This window comes from Cynara cardunculus (genome assembly GCF_001531365.2).
Source record: "Cynara cardunculus var. scolymus isolate 2C chromosome LG 16, CcrdV1, whole genome shotgun sequence".
NCBI classification, from domain to species: Eukaryota; Viridiplantae; Streptophyta; class Magnoliopsida; order Asterales; family Asteraceae; genus Cynara; species Cynara cardunculus.
Window position 1 is genome coordinate 4,664,612 of NC_037543.1, and position 21,516 is coordinate 4,686,127.

General features: G+C 36.0%; 3 protein-coding genes across 4 annotated transcripts; 2 read left to right on the forward strand and 1 right to left on the reverse strand.

Annotated features, from left to right (window-relative positions):
- The first annotated feature begins 1,994 nt into the window (after positions 1 to 1,994).
- On the forward strand, positions 1,995 to 9,221 carry LOC112529196 (26S proteasome non-ATPase regulatory subunit 13 homolog A). Its single transcript, XM_025140323.1, has 6 exons — positions 1,995 to 2,348; positions 4,776 to 5,222; positions 6,562 to 6,642; positions 7,033 to 7,229; positions 7,340 to 7,439; positions 8,863 to 9,221. Exons 1-6 carry the CDS (start codon positions 2,199 to 2,201, stop codon positions 9,046 to 9,048), a joined length of 1,161 nt encoding a protein of 386 aa, XP_024996091.1. The 5' UTR covers positions 1,995 to 2,198; the 3' UTR covers positions 9,049 to 9,221.
- A 3,590-nt stretch (positions 9,222 to 12,811) lies between these two features.
- LOC112529220 (2-(3-amino-3-carboxypropyl)histidine synthase subunit 1) lies at positions 12,812 to 18,818 on the forward strand. Of its 2 annotated transcripts, XR_003070905.1 has the most exons (2): positions 12,812 to 14,393; positions 18,729 to 18,818. XR_003070905.1 is itself a non-coding variant. In XM_025140379.1 (1 exon), exon 1 carries the CDS (start codon positions 12,834 to 12,836, stop codon positions 14,217 to 14,219), a length of 1,386 nt encoding a protein of 461 aa, XP_024996147.1. In that variant the 5' UTR covers positions 12,812 to 12,833; the 3' UTR covers positions 14,220 to 14,572. The 2 variants fall into 2 exon arrangements, 1 of the variants encoding a protein (XP_024996147.1); XM_025140379.1 differs by lacking the exon at positions 18,729 to 18,818 and having other exon boundaries at positions 12,812 to 14,572.
- LOC112529221 (extra-large guanine nucleotide-binding protein 3-like) lies at positions 14,812 to 19,764 on the reverse strand. The gene is made up of 7 exons (XM_025140380.1): positions 18,247 to 19,764; positions 17,211 to 17,570; positions 16,867 to 17,046; positions 16,553 to 16,730; positions 16,216 to 16,463; positions 15,860 to 16,032; positions 14,812 to 15,561 (listed from the first exon to the last, which is right to left on the reverse strand). Exons 1-7 carry the CDS (start codon positions 19,045 to 19,047, stop codon positions 14,964 to 14,966), a joined length of 2,538 nt encoding a protein of 845 aa, XP_024996148.1. The 5' UTR covers positions 19,048 to 19,764; the 3' UTR covers positions 14,812 to 14,963.
- Between the last annotated feature and the right edge of the window lie 1,752 nt (positions 19,765 to 21,516).

Genomic DNA, 21,516 nt, shown 5'->3' on the forward strand with positions numbered 1-21,516 from the left:
AATTTTTTCATGAAATTGTTTAATCTTGTGAAATTGTTTCATATAATACTTAATGAAACTGTTTCATGTATTTCTCTAAAATTAATGAAACTGTTATTTTTGTAAAATTAAAATAATGAAGATGATAATATCTATGATTAACACCCTCCACAATAAAAATGATTAATCAACCTCTCATAATTACAAAAAAAATAAACAAAATGAAAAATTATGATTGGTTGAATGAAGTTTGCACGGCTTGTACAAATTAAGTGGTTTGTATTTGATCGCTCCTATATATATATATATATATATAGAGAGAGAGAGAGAGAGAGAGAGAGAGACTGGGATCATGTGAGACTAGCATGTTTTCGTGAGACCCGTGAGACCAACATTTTACACTTGAAACTTCATAGCAAAATGCTGTGAAGGTAACTTTTTAAAACCTTCACAGTGTTTTTGCTGTGAAGGTTCGACTTTTTTTAAACCTTCACAGCGTTTTTGCTGTGAAGTCTATGTGTAAAAATGTGGTCTCATGGGTCTCACGAAAACAGGTTGGTCTCACGTGAACCCAACCCTATATATATATATATATATATATATATATATATAATATTCAAGTATGTAAATAAAAATACACATACATTGATCGTATTTTCATTTATATAAATAAGTTTTCAGATATTTTGATTATATATATTGAATACATACATGTATGTGTGTGTGTGTTCAATTATTGTTATGTAAATGACAAATAGAGTTGCATGAGATAAACAAATAAAAAAAATTGGGTGTAACCAACGAAAATGAATAGTGTAATTAATTTAATATTTTGATGATAATTACATCAATAAAAAAAGCAAAGTTCGAGAAAAAGAAAATCAGGATTGCGATGCCTGAAAATGTTATTTTATTGTTGGTGTTTTTTCTTACAAAATTACAAATTAAAAAACTATAAAAAAAATAAAAACGAATCTACAACAAAAACAAAAACAAAAACAATCAAAATTCTCACAAAATTCTAAAGCCTCAACGGAGACTTCCCTGTAAAGTAATCTTCAACATACTTGTTTCCTAGCTTGAGATTTTGGAGCTTGTTGGGAAGGTCACGGAAGTAGTGACAAGGCACAAAACATCTCCTCATGACCGTCATCATTTCCTGCCCGACTCTCAATAGACCATTCTCCATTTATTTGCTTGCTAATCAGAAGCTGATCCCATCATGTTAATGCATGATCAGAAAACTCAATAACAACAAGTTTTACCTTCTTACGATTGGAGTATTCATGGCAAGCAAAGATGAACTCCATTTTCATCTCCCAATCGAGGTGAAAAGAAGGAACTTTCATCTTTATGGAACTATAATTATTGTCTATACGCCGTCTCCTCCTAGCCGATCTCCTTTCAGATTCCCTATCCCATTCGTTGCTTCTTGCATTTTCTTCCTGATTCACAACAGAACCATCACGAGATGGTTGCCTTCGTGCGTTTGCCTATATTCGATTCATTCTTTCATGAACTTGGTTAGATTCCTTTGTCATTATTCGCCGTATCTCATCCATCATGGCTTGAATTTGAAGATTTCCTTGGCTACTTGATGAAGTGATGAGAGATTGTTTCTGACAAGATTTTATCAAACCACTGAGAGCATCATTGAACGTCTTGGACTTGGAAACTGTGATTGGTCCAATCTTCCATCTCAATGGATCTTCATCATTCGGGTCATTGGATGGCCTCTCATCACTTATCGAGGAAGGTGTCACTTACCTTATTGGATGAATATGACATGAACCAAAAATGTTACCCGGTATGAGATACAGCAAGACAAAGAATCTTACTTGATAAATGAGGGAGAAAACTCTTACCCAATAAACATTTACCGGATAAAAAACGTTTTTAACAATTCTGATGATTAACAATGTTACTCGATAAAATAACTGAGAATGATAACTTTTGTCCATAAAGAACTCTGCAATTTTGATGTAATTTACAAAAAGGAAAACAAAAGAAGGATTGGAGAGAGTGCGCCCATTTTGTAAGGAAACGGGTCGGGTTTAAATAAAAAATTTAATTGATTGGATTCATCCCCAAAATCAATCGTTCGTTTCTTTGAGGAAAAGAAACACCGAAACAAGGGTTTATATACTAATCCCCACGCTCCGGTTCTTAATCCTCCCTCCGACGACAGTTGTGACATCATCATCGGGAGTCAGTCGGCGATGGCAGCTCTTCAGTATCTAGATTCTCTTCGTAGTACTCATCCGGAGCTCTCCGATTGGTATAATACGCTTGCCGATCTGTACCAGAGGAAGCTATGGCACCAACTCACTCTCAAGCTTGAACAATTTGTTGCACTCGCTGTATTCCAGGTCTTTCTCGATATATATATATATGTGTGTGTGTACATCGGTTGATTTAATTGTTACCGATTTTGGGAAACGGTGTTTTGTTGATGAAAATCTGGGGTTGGAGATCTGAGTTGGTGATTTGTGTTGGTTTCTATAAAGTCAGAGCTTTTGGTGTGTTATTCGTCCACTTTCACTTTGACGTCCAATATTGTAATTTTGTGGAATTAGAATTGCTATGAATTCTGCTGAGTATTAAGTGTAAAGTTGGTAACTTGATTATACCTTGTGAATATACTACTAATAGAAGAACATTCATGTTAAATATATGTTGCAATGAAAACGTCCATATCTTGTTTCCTGAGTGCCAGAATTTAACGATTCTAAAATTTGAGGATGCCGGGTGAGAGTATGTTTTGTAGGATTATACAGTAAATAAGTCTAAAGCCAAGCCAATAAATAAAAAAGTATCTCATAGTTTATACGTTAAATATTTGAATTAGAACATACATGAGGCTTAAGCCATATATTGCTGTTACTTCTACATAGTGCGACCTTGCTAGTATGTTCTTATTGTTTTGCCTTGCTTTTTTATTAGTGAGTTTACTTTAGACCTTTAGCCTTAATTTCCAAAACTTTGATCCTTGAAATTTTATCTTTTCATTTTAAATAGAGACCATAAATACCGTCCTTGTCGCTTGTATTCTTTCGCCAATGATTACGGAATAAGATCAATGTCTCATCCAATGCTCACACTACCACACCTGTGAAGAGCTATACTCATGGAGCTTAAATATACGAGGATTTGGCATGGGTTAAAAGCACTCCTGCGTTCTAGTGTTAAATTTGTACCCAAGTCGATATCTTTTTTACATATGAAAAGTAATGTGTTTGGCTGCAAATATTATAAGTTCCGGTTTTCAAGAATGGAGTGTGTATTCTTTTTTTAGGGATAACCAAGGGAAAGAAGTTTTTGGATACTTTGATTTGCCTTATTTATCTAAAGAAGACTGAGGAGTGATTTTGTGTGTTTTATAGTTGATTAGATTATATTTGTTTATACTTTATAGGCATCTAGCCAAATAGTAAATGGAATAATATAGTGTGATGGTGTAACAATGTTTATGACACATTTAATACACCTATACAAGTAGGAGAAATGGATTGATTGTAAGAGCTTGGAATCTTGAATACTTGAGATTTAAAAGTAGCTATTGCATTTCTTCTGGCACTGATACATAGAAATTTATGTTGGACACTGACTAATTTCTTTTGCCATTCTGTATAAGCTCATAAGATTTTCCTTATAACCTCTCAGATTTTCATAGAATACCCCAAGATGTATGACCGCCTCCTCTGAAATTTTTTCTCATTCAACACATTTAACAAGCAGTAATTTGTTATTTACCACTTATTACGGATAAAACCTGTATCCATACAAATATATATACTCATACAACACTTATTCATGAATTTTAAAAAACAACCCCTAAGTTTATATGTTTGAGCCTTTTGAATCCTATAACCATATTTTAACAGCCATATCAATACGTTAGTGACAAGACTTAGTAATGAATGCATTTTTTAGATAGGCATGTAACTTTACTGACTTTGATGTCTACACACTTTTATGGCATAAGACAGCTACGGTAGCAAGAGAAATTTTATTCTTGTATGTTTTCTATGAAGAAGTAGAATTTCCATGCTAACTATGTGCAACACTATCTTGTTTTCTTGTTTGTTTGAGGTATGTGTTAAGACTTTTAAATCTTCATAACATCAAACTCTCTGATTGCTTTCCTCTATAATAGATTATTGTAGCTAGTGTTGTTCATCACTTGCTACTGGTTGTTGTTAATAGATCATTCTAGCCACTGATGATACTTATGCATGGTACCTAAATGGGTTTGGGTTGGAAATTTTATAACAGGTTCTTCTTAATATCTTTGAGATAGCAGCTTAGCATTGATAAACCTGTAATACTAATGAGTAATGACCAAGTCACTAAGAGCATGGTTGGTTCCTGATTGCGCCCTTTGTCCTAGCACATCCTATTGCTGCCTTATAACATGATGAGAAATGGGTTTTATAGGAAGAAGTGCAAGAAGCAGCAAATAGGACAGTGCCCAGTTACTGTTATATTGAAGTACTATAATTTTGCAGAACATAATTTTAAGAATATCTTTTTCACCCTTCTTTTTGATGGTTGATATGTATTGAAATTCTGATTGTGTGCATTTACAGGCTGTCAAGAGGCATATAGTATATAACACTTGTACACTCTTTTTTAATTGAGTTTATGGATTTTTCAAGTTCCATGTTTTCCTTCTCTTTCCACTTTGATGTCATGGATTTGTTTGTCGGTGATCAAGCAAGACATGTTATCAAAGAACTTCCTTTTGTCAATTTCACATTTATGCTCATGCAATTCCTTCCGTATTTGTATTTCAGGCTGGTGATGCTCTCATACAGCTATATCATAATTTCATCACCGACTTCGAGACTAAGATCAACCTTCTCAAGCTGGCACATTTTGCTGTTACTGTCTCTAGGCAATATTCAGAGAAAGAAGCTGCCATTAGCTATCTTGAAGGAGTGATCGAAAAGCTCCGAGCCACAAAAGAGATGCGCATAGAGGAGCCAATCCTTTACATTAAGATGCAGATAGCTGTCTTTAATCTTGAAAAGGGAGATCAGAAGGAGTGCAAGAATCTTCTAGATGATGGAAAGAGTACGCTTGATAGTATGACTGACATTGATCCGTCCGTATATGCCAACTATTATTGGGTGTCATCTCAGTATCATAAATCTCGACAGGAGTTTGCTGAGTTCTACAAGAGTTCTCTACTTTATTTGGCTTACACCTCCGTAGAATCTCTGTCAGATTCATTTAAGCTGGTATGCTTTAATACAACCTGAAGTGGTTTAATGCCTCTTTTTCTTATCAAGGTTCATGCGATTATCCAATTTCATCAGAATTTGAATGTTTAACACCCTAATAAACTGGTGATTGGAATTATAGTGTCTATAATCAGTGTCAGGTAGCAGTGTTACATCATAAGAGATATGGGATTGGAGAAGCTTTCCACTCACAAAATTACAACATATTCCTGGATACAAACATATTATGTCTACATGGATCATGGATGTATCCATTGACAATTATATAAGTATATATCTTAATATCTATATGCGGGAGTGTCCTAAATTTTTTTCTCCAGATAGGCTTCACAAGTATTAAGTGTCCCAACCACTTGGATTAGCAGTTAATAATTGAATTTTGAATGAAGTGTTTAGAAATATGGAAATTAATTAGGATTAATTGGCTAGACGGGGACTTATATGGGTTACCCTATTAATCAGAAAATAAATTAAGCAAGGAGGTCCCTGTTGGCTCAATTTGAAAAATATTGCACCCAAATTGAAGTGAGCTGTCAAAGACCTTCCAGCCTAGTGGTAAAGGCTTGGGCATGGCATAGTCATGAACCCAAGTTCGAGACCTGGGAGGGGAGTGTTGGCGACATTTAAGTGGGGCCATGTTTATCCTCCAAAATTGCCGGGGATTAGTCGGGCGTTGGCCCGGACACCCTTACAAAAAAAAAAAAAAAAAAAAAAATTGAAGTGAGCTTCTATCTTTTGCAGCTTAATATGTTTTAAGAAAATTTGGACGTAGCTATATGTCTAACTATAAACAATGTGATTTTGTGGTTATTGCTTAATCTGATGATAGGCATAGAAAAGTGAGTAATGGAAGCTGAAACTTCTTGCCTAATTTGAATAAACTAATAAGTTGAACGTACAAAGAAACATTTGTAATCCACTTATTGGTGAAATCGTGGGAGAGACAGTGTGTCACTACTCTGACATTTTCTTCCACCTTGTTTTTATCATTAACTTTTCTCGATTTGGAGGTAATCGTTCCAATCCATGCTTATTAGTGGGACAATCAACAATGGAATTGGTCATTTGGAAAAAGGAATTATATAAATCATTCATTTTAACTTCCTTATGCTAATATAATCTAAAAATTCATTATACCTGCATATTAAAATGAACTGCTTAATGCATCCACTTAATCTCCAGTGAGACAAGAGTGTGGAAAGTGGTAGGTCACTTGCCTAGCTCTATTAATGCCTTTTAATGCTACATGAAAGAATGAAATTTTAAATAGTGTATATACCTTGCCATGTCCTTGATTCCTGATTTTATATCTCACTGTTTTACTTTCTGTTTCTAGGATCTTGCATTTGATCTATCATTATCTGCATTGCTGGGAGATAACATCTACAACTTCGGAGAACTACTTGCGCATCCAATAGTAAGTGTATCTCGTCATCTTCCAACATGACATGGTTCCCTCTGCCCTACAACATGAAAATCTTAAGTTTCAAATTCACTTGATTTTCTTCAAACCATATCTATTTAATCAGCGATTCTTGTTTATTATCTCATAATAAAGTTCGTATGCATGCTATAGAAGTTTACATATTAAATTTCTAGTGTGTTAATATAATGCAGAAGATGCACTGATAGCACTTTGAGAGTTGCTTCATGATGATTAGAATTCAAAATGCTGCGAGACTCGTGATAAAAAATGATTTTATTAATTTGAATTGCAGTTACCTGCTGTGTTTTATGGCTTTTAGAGGAAGTGTTTCACTTTAGTTCTTTGTGAATCTTAGTGTATGCTGTCTGTGAACTCGTGCAGATAAAAAGTCTGCTAGGGACAAAGGTTGAATGGCTCTACTATATTCTTGAAGCATTCAACTCCGGAGATCTAGTTCGCTATCAAGAACTATGTCGTGTTCATGCAGCTTCTCTTAATGCTCAGCCTGCTTTAGTGGAGAACGAGAAGAAGCTTTTGGAAAAGATTAACATTCTCTGTTTGATGGAAATTATTTTCAGGTTTCTAATTTCTTAACACAATCTTTATATCTCTTGACTTTGTGCATCAGAGAATCCCAAATAATAAACATAACTGTAGAAGTATTTAATGCATTTTTTTTTGCTTGCAGTCGACCATCAGAAGAGAGAACCATTCCATTGAGTATCATTGCAGAGCGGACAAAACTGACTGTTGAAGATGTAGAATATCTTCTCATGAAGAGTTTATCTGTAAGTATACTTGTTCTTAGTCTAAGGAATATTAATTGTTTAGAACATCGAAATGGGAAAATGTCCATGAAGTTGCAATCCCTTCTAGATCAGGGATGACTTAACAAGCGGGAATGGTCTCTCCCCTTGTTCCATTCCAAACACACACATGTGTAAATATATGTATATATTGAATATTAAGCAATCCAGAACTATAACTACTCTTCCACTCCAAGAATAGAAAAGGGTTTGTGTGCCTTATGATCAGCCCTATTCTTCTGTGCACAAGGACACTAATTTAGGCAAAAGGCCAGTGAAACAAAAGTTATTTATCCTGTCCAAGCTGAGGAAATGTGTACAACAAGGCTAGATGTTTTTGATGACATAATCTCTTGTTCTTGCCTGCATTCACAACCATATAGACATCTTCAATGACAGTCTCTTGTTCTCACCATTAAGCTACTTGGATGAAAGGTTGAGCAGCGGTTACCATTCTTATATCCTTAAAATAGCTTCTAATTGCCTCAAACAAAATGCCAGAATGTCAGAATCAGCATTAGTGTTTCCTTCTCCTCTCTCTTTCACTGAAGTGAAATAATCTAAATCTAACTGTCCAAATACGTAAAATCTAATAATAATGATGTTGTTACACTGTTTTTTAAGCTCTATGCTCCTACGTTATGTATCATACAGAAGGAGTGAACCATTTCTTGTAATGAAACTATGGAGGATGCTAAGTTATACTTGCTCATCTGTCAATCTGCTTCTCTAATAAATCATCTGAGATGCTTGGGTGACTAAACCTCCAGTATTTGGGTGTTCTCCAATCAGGCGGTTCTAATTACTCCATGATAACTTTATGATAAACCATGGAGTGGATAATTGAACAAAACTGTCTACTGCCGAATCACTACCCTGGAAGACTTCAGTGATGAAATTCATTATATTTATCATAGGTTGATGTTCACGACTTAAAAACTTAGCTTTTGGTTCTAATTTTAGGGGTATTTATTACCTTAAGTTGGAATTTAGGAATATGTTAAAGAGTGAATGTCATTTCCAAAGTCAGTTGATGACAATCTAAACTAACATTTGGGGATTAGATCTATCAGCAATCTGCCATATTTATAGCTTGATGGAGAAGATCGTCCTAAAAGTTGTATCATGGTGAACGTCATGGAACATGAACCATTTTTATGCTTTCGTTTTACCTCCTGATCTTTCTACAAGGGTCTTGATCTGGGGAAGCAACAGGACTGGGTATCAATTATTTGTTGTATCCTATATAAATAACATGATCTATGATTAGTAACTAGAGGCAATTTTCTGACCGGCATAGTGATTGTTTGCTTTTTATCCTCTTTTCTTGACATCATCTGGGCATGCAGATTTCTGTTTACAAGAGGGATATGTGTCATTTACTATTTTACTGTATGCATTGCAGGTGCATCTTATCGAGGGGATAATCGATCAAGTAGATGGAACAGTTTACATATCATGGGTGCAACCTAGAGTTTTGGGGATAACTCAAATAAAATCTTTGCGTGATCGGCTGGACAACTGGGTCGGGAAGGTACACACCGCTTTGATATCTGTGGAAGCAGAAACACCCGATTTAGTTGCATCTTAAGTCCTTTTTCATTGTTGTCTCTTGTTTTGTAACAATTAATTCTTGAAAGATGTTAGTCTTTATGTATGATACTTGTTTCATTTACATCCTTCCAACGACAATTTATTTAACTTCGAATCGAGTCTCTTCTGTACCTCACTTTTGGTGTCTGAATCATGTTTGTACTTGCATGGCTAAAATTGTCCTTTCTGGGTGCGTTTGCTATGTGAGTCTTACAAAAACTTGTTTAACTTTTGGCGCGACATTAAAAATAGGGCTGAGTGGGACAAAATGTGTTTGTAATGGCTTAAACAACCTCAAAGATTCATGCAAATAGATCTCAAGTGTAGGTATACATTATGGTCTACTGTGGTCTCGTAAAAAGTAATAATGGTAAAAGTACTAGATATCGTTCTTCAGGGAATACTTGTGTAAAAGTTTATCGAAAGTCCAATTTTTTTGAAAACTAAATTCAGATGACGAGTTGATTAGAAATCTTTTAGTTGTGTACGAGTTATCATTAGAAAAATCAGTCGTCAAAAAAGTAAATGATGCATAAGTTTGTTAAGACAAAGACAAATGATCTATTAAAAAGATATTATATTTTTTCTTACATCACAGTGGTACTATGAGTTAGTACAATTATATTGTGACAAATATTTACTTATCGGGTCAGATGATCTTTCAAGAGTACATACATGCCTACTTGTTATCGTTACGACATTATTTATATTAAACGTCATGAATCTTAGCACGACATAATGTTACCATCTTACATCATAAGAATATAATACTTGTCAGGTACTAAAGCTATTTACAGCCTTTTCATGTTACCTCAGGTTTTCATATTTATTTTAGGGAAATTTATAAAACTAACCGGTTTACACAATCCTTTGCCACAAAATAACCATATTTTAGAGTTTTTGCCGGAATGACCACCCGGATCGCCCCCGGGGGAGATCCGTACTATATGGGGGGCGATCCCCCCTTAAGTCTTTTTAAAAAAAATTACCCTCAAAAGTCGAGATTACTATTCATTCCTCGTTGACCGTGCTTTGACCTCGCCCCCGGGGCGATCCGGGTTAAAAAAAATTTTGATTTTTTTTTCTAATACCAATTTTACTATAAATACCAACCTCCTACTTCATAATTTTTCACACCTTCCCTTCCATTTCTCTTCTCATATATTTTACTCTCACAACCCTTAACCCATTAAACACAATAAACCATCACAACCTTTAACCCACTAAACACAATCAACCATCACAAAACATGAAATCACGTCAAAGTGATAATGTTTGTGTGTATCTTCGAAGTGGCGGTTTATTCCAAGATATAAATAGTGTTTTAGAGTACCTTCCGATTTAAAATTAAATACGTAAAAAGACACACTTTATGTATTTTTCCATTTTTATTAAAAACACCCCTTAATTGTTAAATAAAAAACACAAAATGACAAAATAGGGTCAAATTTCGTCAATCAGATATTATATCTCGACTTTTGAGGGTAATTTTGTTTTTTAAGACTTAAGGGGGGATCGCCCCCCATATAGTACGGATCTCCCCCGGGGGCGATCCGGGTGGTCATTCCGGCAAAAACTCTAAAATGTGTTTATTTTGTGGCAAAAGGTTGTGTAAACCGGTTAGTTTTATAAATTTCTCTTTATTTTAACTCTGAAAGTTAATATATTTTCATACATAAAATCAATTGTCAATTAACTAAATGTAATCTTTAATTAAACATTAATAACTTGAAATAAATAGTTCGGATAAAAATACTATATTTGAGATAACTTTCCAATTTTACATTGATTTCAATCTTAACTTTTAATTACACCCCAAGTTAACGCATGTAGTCCATCATTACTCGAATTCTTATTATGAAAGATGTGCAGATTGTAAAGTAAATATCAGAGATGGAAAATGCAAAATGTGAACTACTGATGTTAAAGTATAAAAAGGAAACTTGTTGCCTAAGTTATTAAATTCTAAAGTGAATACAGAAAGTAAATTTCTTGAAAATGTAAATAATTGAAAGCAAATTGCAGAAAACAAAATATTGTAATGTAAATAACTGAAAAGTAATGCGAGAATGTAAAGCGGAAAACAGCAAATTAAAGTAAAGACAGTGCTATAGATTGTTGTAGGATTTAGTAACTTGTGCATAAAATTTCATTTGAAAACTTGAATACATGCAATAAACACTTGGAAAACAATGATTTCAACCATTTAGACACTCACCACGGGCCACAAATGAATGGTTCAAGATTAAGCACAGGCTTTTAAGGCCTCCTTAAAGCAGAAATTATTCATGACTTTGTACTAGACTTAAGAAGTGTAAAATAAAATATTTAAAAGACTCGAGTGTTTAAATTGGGCAAATAAAAGATCTACAAAAGGTATAAAAAGTGGTGGTTTTAGAGTAAATGAATTCACCAGATTCAGAATTCCGTGCCTCTGAGGAAAGATTCTCGCTACTCAAGAAATTTACTGATGAAGGGTCCTCATTGAGTGGACTTAGAGACCTGTCGAGAGTCCTTAAGTCTTGTGCACCTAGGCCTTGCTCTAAACAAGGTGGGAAATTAGCTAGTGCAGAGGAAACAAATTCCTCTGTAGGGGATGGTAGCGTGGCATGGGGAGAGGAAACCAATTCATCCTTTTGAGAAGATGAACCCTGTAATGTGGGTTCCCTTTGACTTTCATAGCTAGAGGCAGATGCGACATCTCATGCTCGTATTTAACAGTAGAGTAGTTTATCAGGAAAAACCTTCAAATAAACTAGAACTATAATCTACGTATCAATATTTGTACTTAATTTGACTAGTATTTATTTTTACATGTTATCTGACTTGTTTATAGTATCATCTGTATTATTTTTTATCAAGCATTTCAAATGTTTTTCAAGAAGAATGGTAAGAATTCATTAGGGGTTGTCTGATAGCCACTTAATGAGCATATTTCAGATGTACTTTTTAATTCGATGAGGTGTAACTGTTTGGTAATTGCAAAATGTCGTATGATTCTTGTAGGAGCCCCCTTCAACACCTCATTTGACACCAGCAGTACTATATTAAGTGGTTAATATCTTGAAAGATTAATATTGCACCTGTTTTCTCTGTTCATCGTCGTCCTTGTCATCACTACTCCTCATCGCTCCTCAAGCGGTGACATCATTTGACTATAAGAAAAAACTATAGGGAAAAAAGTTCAAACGGTGACACTATTTAACTGTAAAAAACAAATATACAGATTTTTTTTCTTCAAAAAGTGGCACCATTTGACTAAGAAAATTACACTAACATGATTTGAACTTGGGTCTAGGGTGGAATAAAAACCATGCAAACCAACTCTACCAAATAAAACTTGTTCTCATTGTAATTTCAAAATACTTACGATGACGCACAACAGATTAATACGGTTTCACCTTTCACGAATCTAATTTTTTTTAATCCTTTAACGAAGGAATAATACAGTAACACGTGCCACCATATGCATCATTATAGGTCTGTCCTTGAATATCAGAACAAAACTACAGAAAAAAGAATGGTTCATATATTATATATGCATATGATATGATATGATATGATATGATATGATATGATAAGATTACATTTTTTTTAGTCAACAAATGGTTTTAATGGTGTTAATTAGAGGGACTAAATTTGTAAAACATTACAAACCATAGGGACCGTTAATACAAGAACGATATTCTTAATTTTTAACAAATGAAACCTAATTTGAGATCAAAGGAACAACTTAAAACCCCCAACAACCACCGCATACAGGCGCTCATTGTTTCACCGACGATGGAGCTTCTGCCGTCGACTCATACTAACGCCACCACTAATGAAGAAATCCGACGGCCACCGCCTCGTCAGCCGAAGCGTTTCATAAAGAATCAAATTCCAGATTCCATCACCAACGATCCGGCTCTCAACGCCGTCATCGCCGCCCTCCCATCCAACTACAACTTCGAAATCCATAAATCCGTCTGGCGTGTCCGCTCTACCGGTGCCAAGCGCGTTGCTCTTCAGTTCCCTGAAGGCCTCCTCATGTACTCCCTAGTCATCTCCGACATCATCACCACTTTCGCCGACGTCGACCGATGCTTCGTCCTCGGTGACGTCACTTACGGCGCCTGCTGTGTCGACGACCTTTCCGCCGCGGCTCTCGACGCCGATCTACTCATCCATTACGGTCACAGCTGCCTTGTTCCTGTAGATAACACCGTCATCCCCTGCCTCTACGTCTTCGTCGATATTAAAATCGATGTTGAACGGTTAATTAATACTGTGAAGTTGAATTTTGATACCTCAATCACTACAAAGCAGCTCATTCTCGCCGGTACGATACAATTTGCAACAGCGATTCGAGCTTCCAAACCTGAATTGGAAAGCGCAGGGTTTAAGGTTCTGATTCCTCAATCTAAGCCTTTGTCAGCAGGTGAGATTCTTGGGTGTACTGCACCAACGATTCCAATGAGTCAATTCAACAAGGAAAGTGAGGTAGTTTTAGTTTTTGTAGCAGATGGTAGGTTTCATTTAGAAGCATTTATGATTGCTAACCCTAATATCAAGGCATTTCGATATGATCCTTACATAGGGTCTTTGTTTTTAGAAGAATATGATCATAAGGGGATGAAAGAGTGCAGAAAGAATGCTATATTAAAATCCCGAGATGCCAAAAACTGGGGAATCGTGTTGGGTACTTTAGGAAGACAGGGAAATCCAAGAATTCTTGATAGGTTGGAGAAGAAAATGGGAGAAAAGGGTTTATCTTGGACGATTGTATTGATGTCGGAGCTATCTCCAGCAAGAATTGCTTTATTTGGTGATTCAGTTGATGCTTGGATTCAGATCGCATGCCCTAGGTTGTCAATTGATTGGGGGGATGCTTTTGTTAAGCCATTATTGACCCCATTTGAGGCCGAGATTGCTCTTGGGGATCACCCTGGTTGGTGGGAGAGGAAATGTGTGGTTTTAGATAATTCCAGCACCAATTGCAATGATGGTGCAGATTGCTGTGGAAAGATTGAAACTTGTTGTGGCAACAACTATGGCAGTGATTTAAAGGGTGGAGAGAATGTTGCTGATTATCCAATGGATTATTATGCTCAAGATGGAGGCGAGTGGAACTCTTGTTACTCCAAGAAGCCATCTCGTCCTTCACGTAGAAACAATGTGTTGAAATGATGAGTTATCGAATGGTTTTTTCAATTTGCAAGTGTGTTCTTGTATCAAGAAAATGAATCTATTCACACAAAGGAGTAGAAACAGCAGAGGAAGCCTGTTACACAGAAGGAATGCAATCTTTGAAGCATATTATGGCTAACCACCTGCAATCTGGGTTTTCAATCAGTGCCTGAAGTGAGTTCTAACTTTCTGCAAATAATATGCGGATAGTTTCCTTTTTTAAGTTTATACATATGTGATTCAATATAGCCTTTTGATTTTTGTTCCTCCTGGCAATGTTTTTGTTTCTTAATGTGGCTTTACTATCAATCTGTTGGATGTTAATTGGGGAAATGAGATGAGCTTTACTAACCATCTCTTCTGTTTGGTTTTTCTGGTTCTTTCTTATAAGAAGAAACAACTTTAGCCATGAGACATAGGGCAGTTGATTCAAGAATGGTATATTTGCACAAAAAACTTGAGCTTTCTTGGGACCAAATGATTCTTCCAAATAAGAATGATTTGGTGAATTATTATATCTCATCTTTCATCTTAAAATTTGTATTTTTCTCTAAAGAAATTCGTGAAAAGGTGGTATGACAAAATTATTGATGCATGAAAAAACTAGCCCCTATATCATACATATAAATAACTTTAGTTTGTTCCCGACATCATAATACATATAACTAACTTCAGTTTGTTCCCGACATCATAAAAGGAAATGCAACCAGATATGATGTATCTGGTAGACTGGTCTTCATCACTTCACCCTTGTCCGTTAAATGGTGTCGAGCTTGCATCAGTAGTACTACAAAAACTTGTTGACTCTGCACCATAATAAGCCATTTCTTTCTCATCATCCCACTTGACAATCTCTCTTACGTACTTGAATGCTACATCCACTGTAGCGCGGTCTCTAGCCTTAGTTTGACAAACAAAAAGCTTTCTATTCGTTAGGGATGCATACAGGTCCTTGAATTTTATTGCTACGAAATAGTAGGCTTGTTGAGCGAGGTTTTTGTGGTTTGTGTACGGTTTCACTGGGCTAAAATTGGCGAACCACTCACAGGTTGTTAGTGGGGTCCGGGCAAGCTTCTCTTCAAAGAGGTCGTATTTGTTTAGGATTAGCACGAAAGGAATGTCTTTGAATGAAGGGTGCTTAACCATTGTTTCGAAGAGTTCTTTGCTTTGTTCCATCTTGTTTTGAAGTACAGTGGAGGTCCCTGAGGCCTCCTTGGGAAGCCACATTTGATTGTAGTCGCTCAGGGCAACACAAAAGACGACAACACGAACATCCTCGAACATTTCCACCCACCGACATCCTTCGTTCATCCCCTTGGCGTTCATTCTGATGAGTTGATATCTAAAGGGTGAAGGAGATAGAAAGTCATAGTTATAACAAATCCAAACTAATAGGTGATGGTAAACCAAATCAAACCAAACGTGCACGGAATATCCCAACCCGGAGGTGGGATCTGGAGGGTGAGATATATGCAAACCTGATCTCTACCCAAAAGAGTAGAGCAGCGAGGGTTGACCATCCAAACTCATAGGTGACGGTCAAGATGCTAAAAAGGAGAATCTACATTTTACTCTTCATATTAGGGTTAGAATAAATAAGCTGTCCACGAGAGGCCAGTTCTCATGGATATAATAGATACCTGGTAAGAGGCAAGAATTGAGCATCGGGATCGTCTGAGTATATCTCGGAAATCGGGCTACGATCATCCAAGGAGAATTCAACGAACGCCATACCATTACCTTGGGTCACTCCTTCTGCATATAGTATATCTTGCTCACAAGGTTCGTATTCATTGCTAGAAACCTCAACAGCCTGAAAGGATCACAAGAAAACAATTTTGAAATTCTTGATCATGATCTTTCAGTTATTCAAATTCATGAAGTACCCAGCCTCTCTGTCTCTTGAGACAGAGGTAAGGTTTGCATACATCTTACTCCAGACCTTACATCCAAGTGGGATTTATTGGGTTTTTTTGGTTTTAAATTCGTAAAGTACCCGGCTTAGGAAATAGTCTGCAACATCGGGAAGGAAATGAAGTTCGTCTCTCCTCTTATATGTTTCCTGGATGGCATCTTCCTTCCACACCTCTTCCACCAGGGGAGCATACTCTCGCGTTGCAGCAGGAAAGAAAGCATCCAAATCTCCAGTGGCAATAATGTCGAGTAGCCAGTCAGAAAATGTTTTCAATCTCGGGTTAATTGAGTAGATACATTGATCAGTTCCATTGCCATCAGGTATGCTACCTGAAACTAGATTTATGATTATGAGCCCTCCTAGTCTATTAATTTCTATCAGAAGATTCAAAACTATAAAATTTCTTAGATAAAAGTACCTGTTTGGATGGTTTCATCATGGGATTCCGAGGAGTTCTTCCTGCTCATGAATTCTTCCTCGAAGCGTTCCCTCCCGTCAAGCAGAATGCTGATATATTTGTATATATTACTTTGAATCATAAGCTTAATATCTTGCAACTCTTCATCGCTAAATCTGTTTCCATACAAGAATTTTGCCTGCATACAAAACATTACTACGATCTTAAACGTATGTAAAATTTTGTACATCTGGTTTTTTGCAAAGATGTCCACCTCGTTACCTGCTAGTTATGAATATAAAGGTTTTCTTGTTAGAATATTGAAATGAAAATACCTGCTTTAAGATAGTGCTGGTTCCAGAACCCTCTAGTCCAAATAACAGAAGCTTCTGAATATTTTTCTGCTCCAAGTAATTTGGAACGGTAGCATTATTTCTGGCTTCATTGGTCTCTCGTTGAGGCTGACCGTGTGGCACGGGCAATGATAACAAAGAACAGAGAAGCCGCGTTGACGCCTGTTTAGAAAAGATGCTAGCAGGTTACTGCCGAGTCTGTGAAGCCAATTTTACTTACAGCTTCATCATTAAGCCACAAACAAACACATACATATGGCTGGTAGAAGAAGCCATACAGATCATTAAGCCAAAACAAACAGCCCCTGTAAGATATTTCTATATACCTTTTCCCAGATATTTCCCTTAATATTGTTCTGGCCTTCCTCCTCATAACGACCATCGTCGTAAACCCAGAAATGGGTATCGCGAGGACACTGCACATCTGCAAGCTGAACAAACAGATTTAAGATGTAATGATACAGGATGATGGTGTATATAATTGAATCAACTATAGCAAGATAAACCAGATTTCTAGCGTCTGGAGGTAAGGAAATGAATAAACTAACCCTGAGCACTTTCAACTCCAATTTTGTAATTTCTCTGCCATTTATGTAAACTTGTGTGTTTCCATTGCTTGTTTTAGGATCAAGTTTCCCACTGAAACTTAGGTTTGAACTCACCACCCTATCTGGTTTTTCTCCCACCTGTTAGAGATCAAATGAAAACATTCAAGTCCTGGAAAGCATACATAAAGAAAACTGGTTCAACATACTGTCACTATAATAAAATAGACATTAATATGCTTAAGGGGCTGTTTGGTTGGTTTTCTATTGAGTTTTTGTATGGATAAAGCCAACTTTGTGGATTAATAAGTCACAGTCTTTGTTTGGGAGAGTTTTTTCATAGATGGAAGGAGCATATGCTTTTTAAATTGGGGGGGGAAGTTTTTGTTTGGGAGGATCTTTCATTGGTAGGAGTATGTTTTTTGGGGGGGGGGGGTAGGTTTGGATAAAACTTGGCTTTCCCCCTAGAAGCTTACTGAACGAGCCACTTTCTATATCATCAAGCCACTACCAAATAATCATGTATAGCCGACCGAATAAACCATGAGTCCCATGAAATTAGTTAAGCTGTTAACAAACAAGCTCTAAATGTCCTAATGAACTCCCTAGTTTATAAGACTAAACAATCATGTGAAAGTGACCTATGTAAATGTGTTACAGTAAGTTGATATGAAGCGTCCTATAATCTTAGTGTAACACCTTTACATAGGACACAAATGATTGTTTGTTCATCCAAAGAAATCTATTAGGACACTTCATATTTGGTGCCATATAAAGCCGAAAACAGTGTGTATACAAAATGAATATAGTTGCCTACCTTTCCCCAGAGACCAGACTCCTTATCATACCAGTATGCACCAGGTTTTAGTTTTTGTGGGGGTAAAGGGCAGCCAAGTAATTCCGCCATCTCATCGGGTTTAAGCGGAGATCCGTTCACAATCAACTGCTCGGGTCGAAGCTGATTAGCAGAACTTTCTTTCTCCGCTTTCATAATCTGCTTCACTTCTAATGGACTAAGCAGACGAACCAATAACCGTGAGTTCTTGCCCAAAGTCATCCTTTTCGACTCATCAATCACCTCCCCGATACAAGTAACACACTTTCTCCCCTCGGGCATCGATCCCATCGCTCTAAGAACACAATTGCTACAATACTTAGCATCACACACCAAACAAGACACTTTAGTTTCCCACTTCCCTTTCCCACATCTATAACAAAATTTTGTTTTCTTTTTCTTCCTTGAAATGGTTACATTTTCTGGATAACTAACCACATCTTTCTTATCTGATCTATCAATAGTCTTGAAAGTGACGACAGGGCCTTTCCTCGCTTCATGATCAGTTTCGTGTTGATCATGGATCGAACCAGGAGATGCCGAAGGCGAACCCGAGAAAGAATCTGAAGCTACAGAGTCAGAGCTAGCCGTTAGTCTCGAACTTTGGTTTGGTGAACCGACCACACGGATGACCGGTTTTCTTGATTCTAAAGGCTGCACCTTCAGAAGCTCATAAGTGACTTGAGGACCCATGTACTCCAAAGCAACGGATAGTTCAAGATCATCATAATCATCTTCTTCTCCTTGAGGTAATGAAATCCCATTTTTCTCCATCTCCCTCATACCAATTAGTTTCAGAAGTTACGAATTGTTGAATACAAGTATACCTTATATTGAATTCAATCTTTAAATACCCAATTCACACACGTAAATCTCCCAAATGGGTTTGGTCCAAGTCTTTGAAAAGGGCAACTAGTTGGATTGGACCAATTCAAAACTGCATGCAACTCACCAACCATGTAAAAAAGATCTATCACCGAGTAGTAGAGTCAAGGTCGTCGGAGTAGCAGTTGGGTACCTGCCTTTTTTAGTGTTTAGAATTGAAAGGAAAAATACAAGAAAATGTCAAAAAAGTTGATAAAAAAGACCAGGAAATGTAAAGTAAGAAATCAATTGAATTACAAGTATTGGAAGTTTGTAGCTAAAACTTGCATATAAAATGAATGGTACGAAAAGGATAGGAAGGAAAGTAGAGACAAAAGATGGTGGCCTGCAATGCAAGGAGACTTTATTAGCATCTCTGACACCTGTACTTTATGAACATCTTCAAACAGTTATGCTATGCTATTTTAGAAATCTGTTAGTCAACTTTCTTAACCACGTCTATTTTGTAGTCAGCCTTTTGTGTTGAATTATTATTTTAGCCAAATGCGTTAAGAATTCATGTAAAAAAATAGTAAAAAAGGTGAACAGGATGATGGCAGTAAAAAGGTTTGTAGAGCAGCACCATGACCATTGAAAACAGTAATGTATGGCTGTAATTAAATAGTGTCTGATAGAACTACTGTTAATAAGTGGGGGTGATGATGGCGACAGATATGTTTGTCTAGAATTTTCTAAGATGCCATTTGCTTAAACACTTATCCGGTAAGTACTTATCGGTAAAATTCAATACTCTCGCTTACTTACTGGGTACAATTTTATTCACTAAAACGCATCGTATGCAACAATTTATCCCGGTAAGCGTTAGCCATGGTAAAAGTCCTCGTCCTCACTTACCGGGTAAAACTCTCGATTCTTGCCTTCGTTCTTACTAGGTAAGATTTTTAGTCCTTGTCATATTCATTCGGTAAAGTAAAGTGACTTGATAAGTGATTATCCGGATAAGCATTTGGTAAACGGCATCTTAGTCTCAAATTTTTTTATTCATGATGTAAATACATATGATTAAAGATAGAATGTTAATATGAATTAAATAAATTTAAAATAAATTTAAAAATTTATTGATGGAACAGAAATGATACGTAAATTCTGTAGTTGGAAATTTAAGACAAGGAGTTTGAAGGTTCAAAGTCATAGATAGCTGCAAAATGACAATGATGTATATAGTATTAATAAGGACTTCTTTTTAAAATAAAAGAAATCGAACATTCTATGGAATGTTTGGTAAATTAGTTAATAGCTGATCATCTTATTACGTTTAAGAAAAACTAGCTGATGAAAAAGTTGAAAAACGTAAAATGATTAAAATAGACATGTTCAAAAGTTAGTAAATTTTAACGTTTCATAATATATTTAAAACAAATCTGTAATAACTAGTTGTGTACCCGTGCAATGCGGCGGGAGCCGTGAATTTTAACGATTTTGAAGTGTTACTGGTTTTGGTAGAGAAGATTTAACGATGATATAAGTTATACTTAGTCTTTACATATTAATACAATTTGAATAAATAAGAGTTATGGTTCTAATTACAGTCTATCGATGAAAAAAAATTTATGACTATTTAAAATCCAATATATTTAAAATCCAACATATTTAAACGACTCCACAAATATGTTCGATTTACACCAAGGGCAAAGAATCAATATATCGAGAGCGAGACCGAGAGTTCTAGAGCAATCGAACGAGAGAACTTTTAATAACTCATGGTGAATATCAGTTTGAATCTCACCTTGAGGATGGAGAGAAGACATAGGGGTATGAGAGGGTGATGCATGAGTGAAACTGAAATGTGTCAAAAGTATCTTGGGAACATGAAAAGAAAAGGTAATAATGTGTAGTGGTAACTTGTACTATATGTTATTTTAATTGTAGATTAAGAGATTTTAAGACTGAATGCATAAAGTAGTAGTACTTAATGCATTATGAGTTGTTTTTAAGACTTTCTGCATAAATGTATAGTACTTTGTGAATTAAAAATTATTTTTAAGACTTTTGATAAATATGGTTTATAAGGTAGTATAGATATAATATATTGTTTAGTTTAGAAAGCGATAAGGGGGTAAAAACAGGGAGTTGGGGATGTCTGGAAGATGACCGTTGGGTTTGAAAATGTGGCTGGAATAGGCACCTAGAGGTCGGGTCGTCAATGAGTTAGGTGATCGTTATGTTTTAACCCAAAGTGTTTATCCTTCTCGTAATCACTAGGAGAGGTGGTGGTGGCTTCTAGACAATAACGAGCAATTCTCGGTCAGTAAGTTAAAGACACTTAGGGACTGTTTGGTAATTGCTGAATGATTTGGTGCAGAATGATTAAGTGGTCAGAATGATTAAGAGGCTCTCATGATATAATGCAAAATGAAATATAATTGT

Coding starts and splice junctions, on each gene's coding strand:
- LOC112529196 (XM_025140323.1), top strand. CDS start 2,199: ATGGCAGCTCTTCAGTATCTAGATTCTCTTCGTAGTACTCATCCGGAG. Junction 5,223..6,561: donor TGTCAGATTCATTTAAGCTG/GTATGCTTTAAT, acceptor TTCTGTTTCTAG/GATCTTGCATTTGATCTATC. Junction 7,440..8,862: donor TTCTCATGAAGAGTTTATCT/GTAAGTATACTT, acceptor TATGCATTGCAG/GTGCATCTTATCGAGGGGAT.
- LOC112529220 (XM_025140379.1), top strand. CDS start 12,834: ATGGAGCTTCTGCCGTCGACTCATACTAACGCCACCACTAATGAAGAA.
- LOC112529221 (XM_025140380.1), bottom strand. CDS start 19,047: ATGAGGGAGATGGAGAAAAATGGGATTTCATTACCTCAAGGAGAAGAA. Junction 17,571..18,246: donor AGTCTGGTCTCTGGGGAAAG/GTAGGCAACTAT, acceptor GATCTCTAACAG/GTGGGAGAAAAACCAGATAG. Junction 16,731..16,866: donor CCAGCACTATCTTAAAGCAG/GTATTTTCATTT, acceptor TTTTGTATGCAG/GCAAAATTCTTGTATGGAAA.